At 41.0% G+C, this 13366-nt stretch overlaps 1 protein-coding gene across 3 annotated transcripts in view; it reads left to right on the forward strand.

The window, feature by feature from the left end:
• The window catches only part of NBEAL2 (neurobeachin like 2), a 246062-nt gene that overhangs the window by 193409 nt on the left and 39287 nt on the right, over window positions 1-13366 (forward strand). For all 3 annotated transcript variants that reach the window (XM_040355232.1, XM_040355233.1, XM_040355234.1), the window contains 2 exons: window positions 589-722; window positions 1107-1214. In XM_040355232.1, coding sequence (XP_040211166.1) covers window positions 589-722; window positions 1107-1214 — 242 coding nt within the window. The remainder of the gene's footprint in view (window positions 1-588; window positions 723-1106; window positions 1215-13366) is intronic.

A 13366-nucleotide genomic window follows, 5' to 3' on the forward strand; every position in this document is an offset into this window, starting at 1 on the left:
TGTAAAGGAAGCGGGGTGCGCGGGACGCAGGGTGTAAAGGAAGCGGGGTGTAAAGGAAGCGGGGTGTAAAGGAAGCGGGGTGCGCGGGACACAGGGTATAAAGGAAGCGGGGTGCGCGGGACACAGGGTGTAAAGGAAGCGGGGTGCGCAGGACGCAGGGTGTAAAGGAAGCGGGGTGCACGGGACGCAGGGTGTAAAGGTAGCGGGGTGTAAAGGAAGCGGGGTGCGCGGGACGCAGGGTGTAAAGGAAGCGGGGTGCGCGGGACGCAGGGTGTAAAGGTAGCGGGGTGTAAAGGATGCGGGGTGCACAGGGTGTAAAGGAAGCTGGGTACGCAGGGTGTAAAGGAAGCGGGGTGTGCGGGACGCAGGGTGTAAAGGAAGCGGGGTGCGCGGGACGCAGGGTGTAAAGGAAGCGGGGTGCGCGGGACACAGGGTGTAAAGGAAGCGGGGTGCGCAGGACGCAGGGTGTAAAGGAAGCGGGGTGTAAAGGAAGCGGGGTGCGCAGGACGCCGGGTAAAGTAAAAGCAAAATGAAGTTTGGGTGGAAAAAAAATTCAAGAAAGTTTCTGACTTCTTTTCCTCCCTCCAGGAATCGGTTACGACTTTAAGCGGCCGCTCTCGCAGCTTCGCGAGGTCCACCTGCGCCGTTATAATCTCCGAAGGTCGGCTCTGGAATTCTTTTTCATCGACCAATCCAATTACTTTGTCAATTTTAAGAAAAAGGTAAGGACTGCCCATCTTCACACATTACTGGCTTATACCCCGCCTTGTTGTGTGCTGTGCGTCGTCTGTATGGGGGCGTGGCCATCCTGGTAGAGGCGGGGCTTTGCTTCATCATGTCTGGGATGTTTCCTGATCCGATGACTGGTGGGATAATGATGGAGGAGGGATAGATCCGCAGGATGGATGAAACACAAGCAGGGAGATCTACTTTAGTACAATAATATTGATAATTGGAATTTATTTGATCAACTTGAATTGCTTCAGAAAAACATATTTTGTTTTCTTACTAAATTTTTTTTATAATTTTCATCACTTTATTATTTTTAATCCCGGAGACGTTCGGTAAAGTTTTAAGCCTTGATTTTGTTTTGGTGTGCCGTGCAGGTGAGGAATAACGTCTATTCCCGAATCCTCGGCCTGCACCCCCCCAACCAGTTTCTGATCGGCAGTCGTTCTCCGCAGGAGCTTCTCCAAGCCTCGGGCCTCACTCAGGTACGTGAATGTCTGTAATCATTGGACACGTGCAATTTGTTTAGTTCCGAATTAGTTTTTTTTAACGAATTTTGACAAATTCGTTCATTCTAAAATTTCCGAATTTTTCATTTTTAGTATTTTCGGAAATTTCCGAATTTCACATTTTTGAATTATCGAATTTCAGGGATTTTGGTAATTTGACAATCGGAAAATTCTAATTTTTTGAATTTTCAAATTTCCGAAATTCCGGGAAATTAAAAAATTCGGAATTCAAAAACTCAAATTTTCCGAGTTGTCAAATTTTATAATTTTTGAAATTCCAAATTTGACAAAATTCTGGAATTTAGAAAATTTGACAATCGGAAAATTTGACAAAATTCAGGAATTTCGAACATTTAGAAAATTTGACAATCGGAAAATTCGGATTTTTGAATTTCGAATTTCTGAATTTTCGAAATTCCAAAATTTTTTAAATTTTCAAATTCCGAAATTTGACAATCGGAAAATTAGACTTTTTGAATTTCCGAATTTCGCATTTCTGAATTTTCAGATTTTCGAATTATCGAATTCCCGGTATTTTGGAAATTTGACAATCGGGAAATTAGAATTTTTTGAATTTTCAAATTTCCGAAATTCCGGGGAATTCAAAAATTTCGGAATTCAAAAACTCTAATTTTCCGAGTTGTCAAATTTTACAATTTTTGAAGTTCCAAATTTGACAAATCGGAAAATTGGAGTTTTTGAATTCCGAATTTTTGAATTTCCCGGAATTTCGGAAATTTGTAAATTCAAAAAAAAAATCGAATTTTTCGATTGTCGAATTTCCAAAATACCGGAAATTCGATAATTAAAAATTTCAGAAATTCGGAAATTCAAAAAGACTAATTTTCCGATTGTCAAATTTCGAAAATTCAGAATTCGGAAATTCAAAAATTAAAATTTCCCGATTGTCAAATTTTCTAATTTTCGAAATTCCAGAATTTTGTCAAATTTGGAATTTCAAAAATTATAAAATTTGACAACTCGGAAAATTCGTTTTTGAATTCCAGAATTTGACAAATCGAAAAATTCGAGTTTTTGAATTTCCCGGAATTCCGTAAATTTGTAAATTCAAAAAAATTCTAATTTTCCGATTGTCAAATTTCCGAAATTCCGGGAAATTCAAAAATTCGGAATTCAAAAACTAATTTTCCGATTTTGTCAAATTCTGGAATTTCTAAAATTATAAAATTTGACAATCGGAAAATTAGACTTTTTGAATTTCTGAATTCCGAATTCTTGAATTTCTTGAATTTCGGAAATTTGAAATCGGAAAATTTGGAGTTTTTGAATTTTCGAATTCTGGAATTTTGAATTCTGAAATTTTGGAAATTTTGACAATTAGTAAATTTAAAATTTACGAATTGTGAATTTTCGAATTTCCGAAAAAATCCCCCAAAAAAATGAATATAACGAAAACGCACACATTTTTGGGCAGTGCACATGTCTGGTAATTTTTATATTAAATGTAGATTTTCTTCATTCATTCTACTGATTAATGTATGGAGCAAACCTTAAACTGTTACTAAGCCCACAACAGTAAATATCAGTCTAGTGTATATACAGTAAAGCTTGTTATACTCTGTGGAAGGGGTTAATCCTCCACATTGTGTAATAAGGCCGTTTGATCCTGTCTTCTCTGATCCTCCCCTTCTTCCACAGTCCCCAATCCATCTCCTAAAAGAACAGAGCCTTGGACTCAATCTGCACATGCTCAGTTTGGTGTGTATTGCTAGAGAGTTTTTTTTTTCTTTTTGGGAGGGTGTATGTGATCAGCACAGGGCCAATTAGCAGTGTCCAGACAGAGGGTCAGGGGTCCTGCAGGCTCATAGGACAGTCAGCGTAGAATGAAAGCTCCTCCTACAAGCTTTAACTAGACACTGATAGACGTCACAAGATTGCTATATACTGCTGATGAGAAAAGGTATTTAACGGTTTATATTTACTAAAATAATTGTGTACTGTGGGGAGATCAGATATAGTGACTGCATTTATTAACACATTGGTGATCAGTTAGAAGAATGTTCCTTACATTGGTGATCAGTGGGAAGAATGTTCCTTACATTGGTGATCAGTGGGAAGAATGTCCCTTACATTGGTGATCAGTGGGAAGAATGTCCCTTACATTGGTGATCAGTGGGAAGAATGTCCCTTACATTGGTGATCAGTGGGAAGAATGTCCCTTACATTGGTGATCAGTGAGAAGAATGTCCCTTACATTGGTGATCAGTGGGAAGAATGTTCCTTACATTGGTGATCAGTGGGAAGAATGTCCCTTACATTGTTGATCAGTGAGAAGAATGTCCCTTACATTGGTGATCAGTGGGAAGAATGCTCCTTACATTGGTGATCAGTGAGAAGAATGTCCCTTACATTGGTGATCAGTGAGAAGAATGTCCCTTACATTGGTGATCAGTGAGAAGAATGTCCCTTACATTGGTGATCAGTGGGAAGAATGTCCCTTACATTGTTGATCAGTGAGAAGAATGTCCCTTACATTGGTGATCAGTTAGAAGAATGTTCCTTACATTGGTGATCAGTGAGAAGAATGTTCCTTACATTGGTGATCAGTGAGAAGAATGTTCCTTACATTGGTGATCAGTGAGAAGAATGTTCCTTACATTGGTGATCAGTGAGAAGAATGTCCCTTACATTGGTGATCAGTGGGAAGAATGTCCCTTACATTGGTGATCAGTGGGAAGAATGTCCCTTACATTGGTGATCAGTGAGAGGAATGTCCCTTACATTGGTGATCAGTGGGAAGAATGTTCCTTACATTGGTGATCAGTGGGAAGAATGTCCCTTACATTGGTGATCAGTGAGAAGAATGTCCCTTACATTGGTGATCAGTGAGAAGAATGTCCCTTACATTGGTGATCAGTGGGAAGAATGTCCCTTACATTGGTGACTAGTGGGAAGAATGTCCCTCACATTGGTGATCAGTGAGAAGAATGTCCCTTACATTGGTGATCAGTGAGAAGAATGTTCCTTACATTGGTGATCAGTGAGAAGAATGTTCCTTACATTGGTGATCAGTGAGAAGAATGTTCCTTACATTGGTGATCAGTGGGAAGAATGTTCCTTACATTGGTGATCAGTGAGAAGAATGTTCCTTACATTGGTGATCAGTGGGGAGAATGTTCCTTACATTGGTGATCAGTGAGAAGAATGTTCCTTACATTGGTGATCAGTGGGAAGAATGTTCCTTACATTGGTGATCAGTGAGAAGAATGTTCCTTACATTGGTGATCAGTGGGGAGAATGTTCCTTACATTGGTGATCAGTGAGAAGAATGTTCCCTACATTGGTGATCAGTGAGAAGAATGTTCCTTACATTGGTGATCAGTGAGAAGAATGTCCCTTACATTGGTGATCAGTGAGAAGAATGTCCCTTACATTGGTGATCAGTGAGAAGAATGTTCCTTACATTGGTGATCAGTGAGAAGAATGTTCCTTACATTGGTGATCAGTGGGAAGAATGCTCCTTACATTGGTGATCAGTGAGAAGAATGTTCCTTACATTGGTGATCAGTGAGAAGAATGTTCCTTACATTGGTGATCAGTGAGAAGAATGTCCCTTACATTGGTGATCAGTGGGAAGAATGTTCCTTACATTGGTGATCAGTGAGAAGAATGTCCCTTACATTGGTGATCAGTGAGAAGAATGTCCCTTACATTGGTGATCAGTGAGAAGAATGTTCCTTACATTGGTGATCAGTGAGAAGAATGTTCCTTACATTGGTGATCAGTGAGAAGAATGTCCCTTACATTGGTGATCAGTGAGAAGAATGTTCCTTACATTGGTGATCAGTGGGAAGAATGTCCCTTACATTGGTGATCAGTGGGAAGAATGCTCCTTACATTGGTGATCAGTGGGAAGAATGTTCCTTACATTGGTGATCAGTGAGAAGAATGTTCCTTACATTGGTGATCAGTGAGAAGAATGTTCCTTACATTGGTGATCAGTGAGAAGAATGTTCCTTACATTGGTGATCAGTGAGAAGAATGTCCCTTACATTGGTGATCAGTGAGAAGAATGTTCCTTACATTGGTGATCAGTGGGAAGAATGTTCCTTACATTGGTGATCAGTGAGAAGAATGTTCCTTACATTGGTGATCAGTGGGAAGAATGTCCCTTACATTGGTGATCAGTGAGAAGAATGTTCCTTACATTGGTGATCAGTGGGAAGAATGTTCCTTACATTGGTGATCAGTGAGAAGAATGTTCCTTACATTGGTGATCAGTGGGAAGAATGTCCCTTACATTGGTGATCAGTGAGAAGAATGTTCCTTACATTGGTGATCAGTGAGAAGAATGTTCCTTACATTGGTGATCAGTGAGAAGAATGTCCCTTACATTGGTGATCAGTGAGAAGAATGTTCCTTACATTGGTGATCAGTGGGAAGAATGTCCCTTACATTGGTGATCAGTGGGAAGAATGCTCCTTACATTGGTGATCAGTGAGAAGAATGTCCCTTACATTGGTGATCAGTGAGAAGAATGTTCCTTACATTGGTGATCAGTGAGAAGAATGTTCCTTACATTGGTGATCAGTGAGAAGAATGTTCCTTACATTGGTGATCAGTGAGAAGAATGTCCCTTACATTGGTGATCAGTGAGAAGAATGTTCCTTACATTGGTGATCAGTGGGAAGAATGTTCCTTACATTGGTGATCAGTGAGAAGAATGTTCCTTACATTGGTGATCAGTGGGAAGAATGTCCCTTACATTGGTGATCAGTGAGAAGAATGTTCCTTACATTGGTGATCAGTGGGAAGAATGTTCCTTACATTGGTGATCAGTGAGAAGAATGTTCCTTACATTGGTGATCAGTGGGAAGAATGTCCCTTACATTGGTGATCAGTGAGAAGAATGTCCCTTACATTGGTGATCAGTGGGAAGAATGTCCCTTACATTGGTGATCAGTGGGAAGAATGTCCCTCACATTGGTGATCAGTGAGAAGAATGTCCCTTACATTGGTGATCAGTGAGAAGAATGTTCCTTACATTGGTGATCAGTGAGAAGAATGTCCCTTACATTGGTGATCAGTGGGAAGAATGTCCCTTACATTGGTGATCAGTGAGAAGAATGCTCCTTACATTGGTGATCAGTGGGAAGAATTTCCCTTACATTGGTGATCAATGAGAAGAATGTCCCTTACATTGGTGATCAGTGGGAAGAATGTCCCTTACATTGGTGATCAGTGAGAAGAATGTCTCTTACATTGGTGATCAGTGGGAAGAATGTCCCTTACATTGGTGATCAGTGGGAAGAATGTCCCTTACATTGGTGATCAGTGGGAAGAATGTCCCTTACATTGGTGATCAGTGGGAAGAATGTCCCTTACATTGGTGATCAGTGGGAAGAATGTTCCTTACATTGGTGATCAGTGGGAAGAATGTCCCTTACATTGGTGATCAGTGAGAAGAATGTCCCTTACATTGGTGATCAGTGATAAGAATGTTCCTTACATTGGTGATCAGTGAGAAGAATGTCCCTTACATTGGTGATCAGTGGGAAGAATGTCCCTTACATTGGTGATCAGTGGGAAGAATGTCCCTTACATTGGTGATCAGTGGGAAGAATGTTCCTTACATTGGTGATCAGTGAGAAGAATGTTCCTTACATTGGTGATCAGTGGGAAGAATGTCCCTTACATTGGTGATCAGTGAGAAGAATGTTCCTTACATTGGTGATCAGTGAGAAGAATGTCCCTTACATTGGTGATCAGTGGGAAGAATGTCCCTTACATTGGTGATCAGTGAGAAGAATGTCCCTTACATTGGTGATCAGTGGGAAGAATGTTCCTTACATTGGTGATCAGTGGGAAGAATGTCCCTTACATTGGTGATCAGTGGGAAGAATGTCCCTTACATTGTTGATCAGTGAGAAGAATGTCCCTTACATTGGTGATCAGTGGGAAGAATGCTCCTTACATTGGTGATCAGTGAGAAGAATGTCCCTTACATTGGTGATCAGTGAGAAGAATGTCCCTTACATTGGTGATCAGTGAGAAGAATGTCCCTTACATTGGTGATCAGTGGGAAGAATGTCCCTTACATTGTTGATCAGTGAGAAGAATGTCCCTTACATTGGTGATCAGTTAGAAGAATGTTCCTTACATTGGTGATCAGTGAGAAGAATGTTCCTTACATTGGTGATCAGTGAGAAGAATGTTCCTTACATTGGTGATCAGTGAGAAGAATGTTCCTTACATTGGTGATCAGTGAGAAGAATGTCCCTTACATTGGTGATCAGTGGGAAGAATGTCCCTTACATTGGTGATCAGTGGGAAGAATGTCCCTTACATTGGTGATCAGTGAGAGGAATGTCCCTTACATTGGTGATCAGTGGGAAGAATGTTCCTTACATTGGTGATCAGTGGGAAGAATGTCCCTTACATTGGTGATCAGTGAGAAGAATGTCCCTTACATTGGTGATCAGTGAGAAGAATGTCCCTTACATTGGTGATCAGTGGGAAGAATGTCCCTTACATTGGTGATCAGTGGGAAGAATGTCCCTCACATTGGTGATCAGTGAGAAGAATGTCCCTTACATTGGTGATCAGTGAGAAGAATGTTCCTTACATTGGTGATCAGTGAGAAGAATGTTCCTTACATTGGTGATCAGTGAGAAGAATGTTCCTTACATTGGTGATCAGTGGGAAGAATGTTCCTTACATTGGTGATCAGTGAGAAGAATGTTCCTTACATTGGTGATCAGTGGGGAGAATGTTCCTTACATTGGTGATCAGTGAGAAGAATGTTCCTTACATTGGTGATCAGTGGGAAGAATGTTCCTTACATTGGTGATCAGTGAGAAGAATGTTCCTTACATTGGTGATCAGTGGGGAGAATGTTCCTTACATTGGTGATCAGTGAGAAGAATGTTCCCTACATTGGTGATCAGTGAGAAGAATGTTCCTTACATTGGTGATCAGTGAGAAGAATGTCCCTTACATTGGTGATCAGTGAGAAGAATGTCCCTTACATTGGTGATCAGTGAGAAGAATGTTCCTTACATTGGTGATCAGTGAGAAGAATGTTCCTTACATTGGTGATCAGTGGGAAGAATGCTCCTTACATTGGTGATCAGTGAGAAGAATGTTCCTTACATTGGTGATCAGTGAGAAGAATGTTCCTTACATTGGTGATCAGTGAGAAGAATGTCCCTTACATTGGTGATCAGTGGGAAGAATGTTCCTTACATTGGTGATCAGTGAGAAGAATGTCCCTTACATTGGTGATCAGTGAGAAGAATGTCCCTTACATTGGTGATCAGTGAGAAGAATGTTCCTTACATTGGTGATCAGTGAGAAGAATGTTCCTTACATTGGTGATCAGTGAGAAGAATGTCCCTTACATTGGTGATCAGTGAGAAGAATGTTCCTTACATTGGTGATCAGTGGGAAGAATGTTCCTTACATTGGTGATCAGTGAGAAGAATGTTCCTTACATTGGTGATCAGTGGGAAGAATGTCCCTTACATTGGTGATCAGTGAGAAGAATGTTCCTTACATTGGTGATCAGTGGGAAGAATGTTCCTTACATTGGTGATCAGTGAGAAGAATGTTCCTTACATTGGTGATCAGTGGGAAGAATGTCCCTTACATTGGTGATCAGTGAGAAGAATGTTCCTTACATTGGTGATCAGTGAGAAGAATGTTCCTTACATTGGTGATCAGTGAGAAGAATGTCCCTTACATTGGTGATCAGTGAGAAGAATGTTCCTTACATTGGTGATCAGTGGGAAGAATGTCCCTTACATTGGTGATCAGTGGGAAGAATGCTCCTTACATTGGTGATCAGTGAGAAGAATGTCCCTTACATTGGTGATCAGTGAGAAGAATGTTCCTTACATTGGTGATCAGTGAGAAGAATGTTCCTTACATTGGTGATCAGTGAGAAGAATGTTCCTTACATTGGTGATCAGTGAGAAGAATGTCCCTTACATTGGTGATCAGTGAGAAGAATGTTCCTTACATTGGTGATCAGTGGGAAGAATGTTCCTTACATTGGTGATCAGTGAGAAGAATGTTCCTTACATTGGTGATCAGTGGGAAGAATGTCCCTTACATTGGTGATCAGTGAGAAGAATGTTCCTTACATTGGTGATCAGTGGGAAGAATGTTCCTTACATTGGTGATCAGTGAGAAGAATGTTCCTTACATTGGTGATCAGTGGGAAGAATGTCCCTTACATTGGTGATCAGTGAGAAGAATGTCCCTTACATTGGTGATCAGTGGGAAGAATGTCCCTTACATTGGTGATCAGTGGGAAGAATGTCCCTCACATTGGTGATCAGTGAGAAGAATGTCCCTTACATTGGTGATCAGTGAGAAGAATGTTCCTTACATTGGTGATCAGTGAGAAGAATGTCCCTTACATTGGTGATCAGTGGGAAGAATGTCCCTTACATTGGTGATCAGTGAGAAGAATGCTCCTTACATTGGTGATCAGTGGGAAGAATTTCCCTTACATTGGTGATCAATGAGAAGAATGTCCCTTACATTGGTGATCAGTGGGAAGAATGTCCCTTACATTGGTGATCAGTGAGAAGAATGTCTCTTACATTGGTGATCAGTGGGAAGAATGTCCCTTACATTGGTGATCAGTGGGAAGAATGTCCCTTACATTGGTGATCAGTGGGAAGAATGTCCCTTACATTGGTGATCAGTGGGAAGAATGTCCCTTACATTGGTGATCAGTGGGAAGAATGTTCCTTACATTGGTGATCAGTGGGAAGAATGTCCCTTACATTGGTGATCAGTGAGAAGAATGTCCCTTACATTGGTGATCAGTGATAAGAATGTTCCTTACATTGGTGATCAGTGAGAAGAATGTCCCTTACATTGGTGATCAGTGGGAAGAATGTCCCTTACATTGGTGATCAGTGGGAAGAATGTCCCTTACATTGGTGATCAGTGGGAAGAATGTTCCTTACATTGGTGATCAGTGAGAAGAATGTTCCTTACATTGGTGATCAGTGGGAAGAATGTCCCTTACATTGGTGATCAGTGAGAAGAATGTTCCTTACATTGGTGATCAGTGAGAAGAATGTCCCTTACATTGGTGATCAGTGGGAAGAATGTTCCTTACATTGGTGATCAGTGGGAAGAATGTCCCTTACATTGGTGATCAGTGGGAAGAATGTTCCTTACATTGGTGATCAGTGGGAAGAATGTCCCTTACATTGGTGATCAGTGAGAAGAATGTTCCTTACATTGGTGATCAGTGAGAAGAATGTTCCTTACATTGGTGATCAGTGGGAAGAATGTCCCTTACATTGGTGATCAGTGGGAAGAATGTTCCTTACATTGGTGATCAGTGGGAAGAATGCTCCTTACATTGGTGATCAGTGGGAAGAATGTTCCTTACATTGGTGATCAGTGAGAAGAATGTTCCTTACATTGGTGATCAGTGAGAAGAATGTCCCTTACATTGGTGATCAGTGAGAAGAATGTTCCTTACATTGGTGATCAGTGGGAAGAATGTTCCTTACATTGGTGATCAGTGGGAAGAATGTCCCTTACATTGGTGATCAGTGAGAAGAATGTCCCTTACATTGGTGATCAGTGGGAAGAATGTTCCTTACATTGGTGATCAGTGGGAAGAATGTTCCTTACATTGGTGATCAGTGAGAAGAATGTCCCTTACATTGGTGATCAGTGGGAAGAATGTCCCTTACATTGGTGATCAGTGAGAAGAATGTTCCTTACATTGGTGATCAGTGGGAAGAATGGTCCTTACATTGGTGATCAGTGAGAAGAATGTCCCTTACATTGGTGATCAGTGGGAAGAATGTCCCTTACATTGGTGATCAGTGAGAAGAATGTCCCTTACATTGGTGATCAGTGAGAAGAATGTTCCTTACATTGGTGATCAGTGAGAAGAATGTTCCTTACATTGGTGATCAGTGAGAAGAATGTCCCTTACATTGGTGATCAGTGGGAAGAATGTTCCTTACATTGGTGATCAGTGAGAAGAATGTCCCTTACATTGGTGATCAGTGAGAAGAATGTCCCTTACATTGGTGATCAGTGAGAAGAATGTTCCTTACATTGGTGATCAGTGAGAAGAATGTTCCTTACATTGGTGATCAGTGGGAAGAATGTTCCTTACATTGGTGATCAGTGAGAAGAATGTTCCTTACATTGGTGATCAGTGGGAAGAATGTTCCTTACATTGGTGATCAGTGAGAAGAATGTCCCTTACATTGGTGATCAGTGAGAAGAATGTCCCTTACATTGGTGATCAGTGAGAAGAATGTTCCTTACATTGGTGATCAGTGAGAAGAATGTCCCTTACATTGGTGATCAGTGAGAAGAATGCTCCTTACATTGGTGATCAGTGAGAAGAATGTCCCTTACATTGGTGATCAGTGAGAAGAATGTCCCTTACATTGGTGATCAGTGAGAAGAATGCTCCTTACATTGGTGATCAGTGAGAAGAATGTCCCTTACATTGGTGATCAGTGAGAAGAATGTCCCTTACATTGGTGATCAGTGGGAAGAATGTCCCTTACATTGGTGATCAGTGAGAAGAATGTCCCTTACATTGGTGATCAGTGAGAAGAATGTTCCTTACATTGGTGATCAGTGAGAAGAATGTTCCTTACATTGGTGATCAGTGAGAAGAATGTTCCTTACATTGGTGATCAGTGAGAAGAATGCTCCTTACATTGGTGATCAGTGGGAAGAATGTTCCTTACATTGGTGATCAGTGAGAAGAATGCTCCTTACATTGGTGATCAGTGGGAAGAATGTCCCTTACATTGGTGATCAGTGAGAAGAATGTCCCTTACATTGGTGATCAGTGAGAAGAATGTCCCTTACATTGGTGATCAGTTTTTCATTTTTCAAAAATTAACACTCGTGAATTAAAAAAAATGAAAAAGTGAAGTCGGCCCAGTTTTTTTGTGTAATGTGAAAGATGATGTTACGCCGAGTAAATAGATACCTAACATGTCACGCTTTATAATCACACGCACTTGTGTAATGGCGACAAACTACGGTACCTAAAAATCTCCATAGGCGATGCGTTAATATCAAAAATTACGGTTACCGGGTTAGAGTTACAGAGGAGGTCTAGTGCTAGAATTATTGCTCTCGCTCTGACGATCGCGGCGATACCTCACATGTGTGATTTGAACACTGTTTACATATGCGGGCGCAACTTTCGAATGCGTTTTTTTGCTGCGGGGAACCGGGGCGCCTTAAATTTTAAATTTTTTTTCCTATTAATTTTATTTTTACATTATTGTTTTTTTTTTTTTTTTTCTTATTGATCTCTTCTATTGCCGACGCAAGTAATGTAAACATCCCCTGTGACAGTAATAAGTGGTGACAGGTACTCTTTATGGAGGGATCGGGGGTCTAAAAGACCCCCAACCCCCTCCTTTACTCTTCAAAGTATTCAGATCGCCAAAAACGGCGATTCTGAATACTGTACATTCTTTTCAAATCCGGCGCCATTGGCAGCTTAGTAACCCGGAAGTGACGTTGTGACGTCGCTTCCGTGTTTACATTCAGGAGACTGAAAGCCGCTTCCGGCTTCGTGCCAGTCCCTCTAGGCGCCAAAAGTGGTGCATCACGGATCGGGTCTCCCGGTGGGACAGGAGGCCCGGTCAGGGCAGCGGGAGGCAGGATGTCCCCTCCCACTCCGCCGGTATAACAAGTGAACGGCCTTTAGCCGCATCGCTTGTTATGCCTGGATAGCCAATCGCCCGATCAACTCAACGGTACCGGGATGATGCCTGCAGCTGCGGTGTAACCCCCGAAAGCTGAGGACGCATACGTGCCTACACTTGGCGGCAAGGGGTTAAACTGGTTGGTACATTTGATGCATTTTATACTGCTTGATACATTTTTATACATTTTATACTGGTTGATACATTTTATACTGGTTGATACATTTTATACTGGTTGATACATTTTATACTGGTTGATACATTTTATACTGATTGATACATTTTATACTGGTTGATACTTTTTATACTGGCTGATACGTTTTATACTGGTTATTAGATATGATACATTTTGATACTGGTTGATACATTTGATACTGGTTGATACATTTGATACTGGTTGATACATTTGATACTGGTTGATACATTTTATACTTTTTATAT

The sequence above is a fragment of the Rana temporaria genome, chromosome 5 (genome assembly GCF_905171775.1).
Source record: "Rana temporaria chromosome 5, aRanTem1.1, whole genome shotgun sequence".
In the NCBI taxonomy this organism is placed as follows: domain Eukaryota; kingdom Metazoa; phylum Chordata; class Amphibia; order Anura; family Ranidae; genus Rana; species Rana temporaria.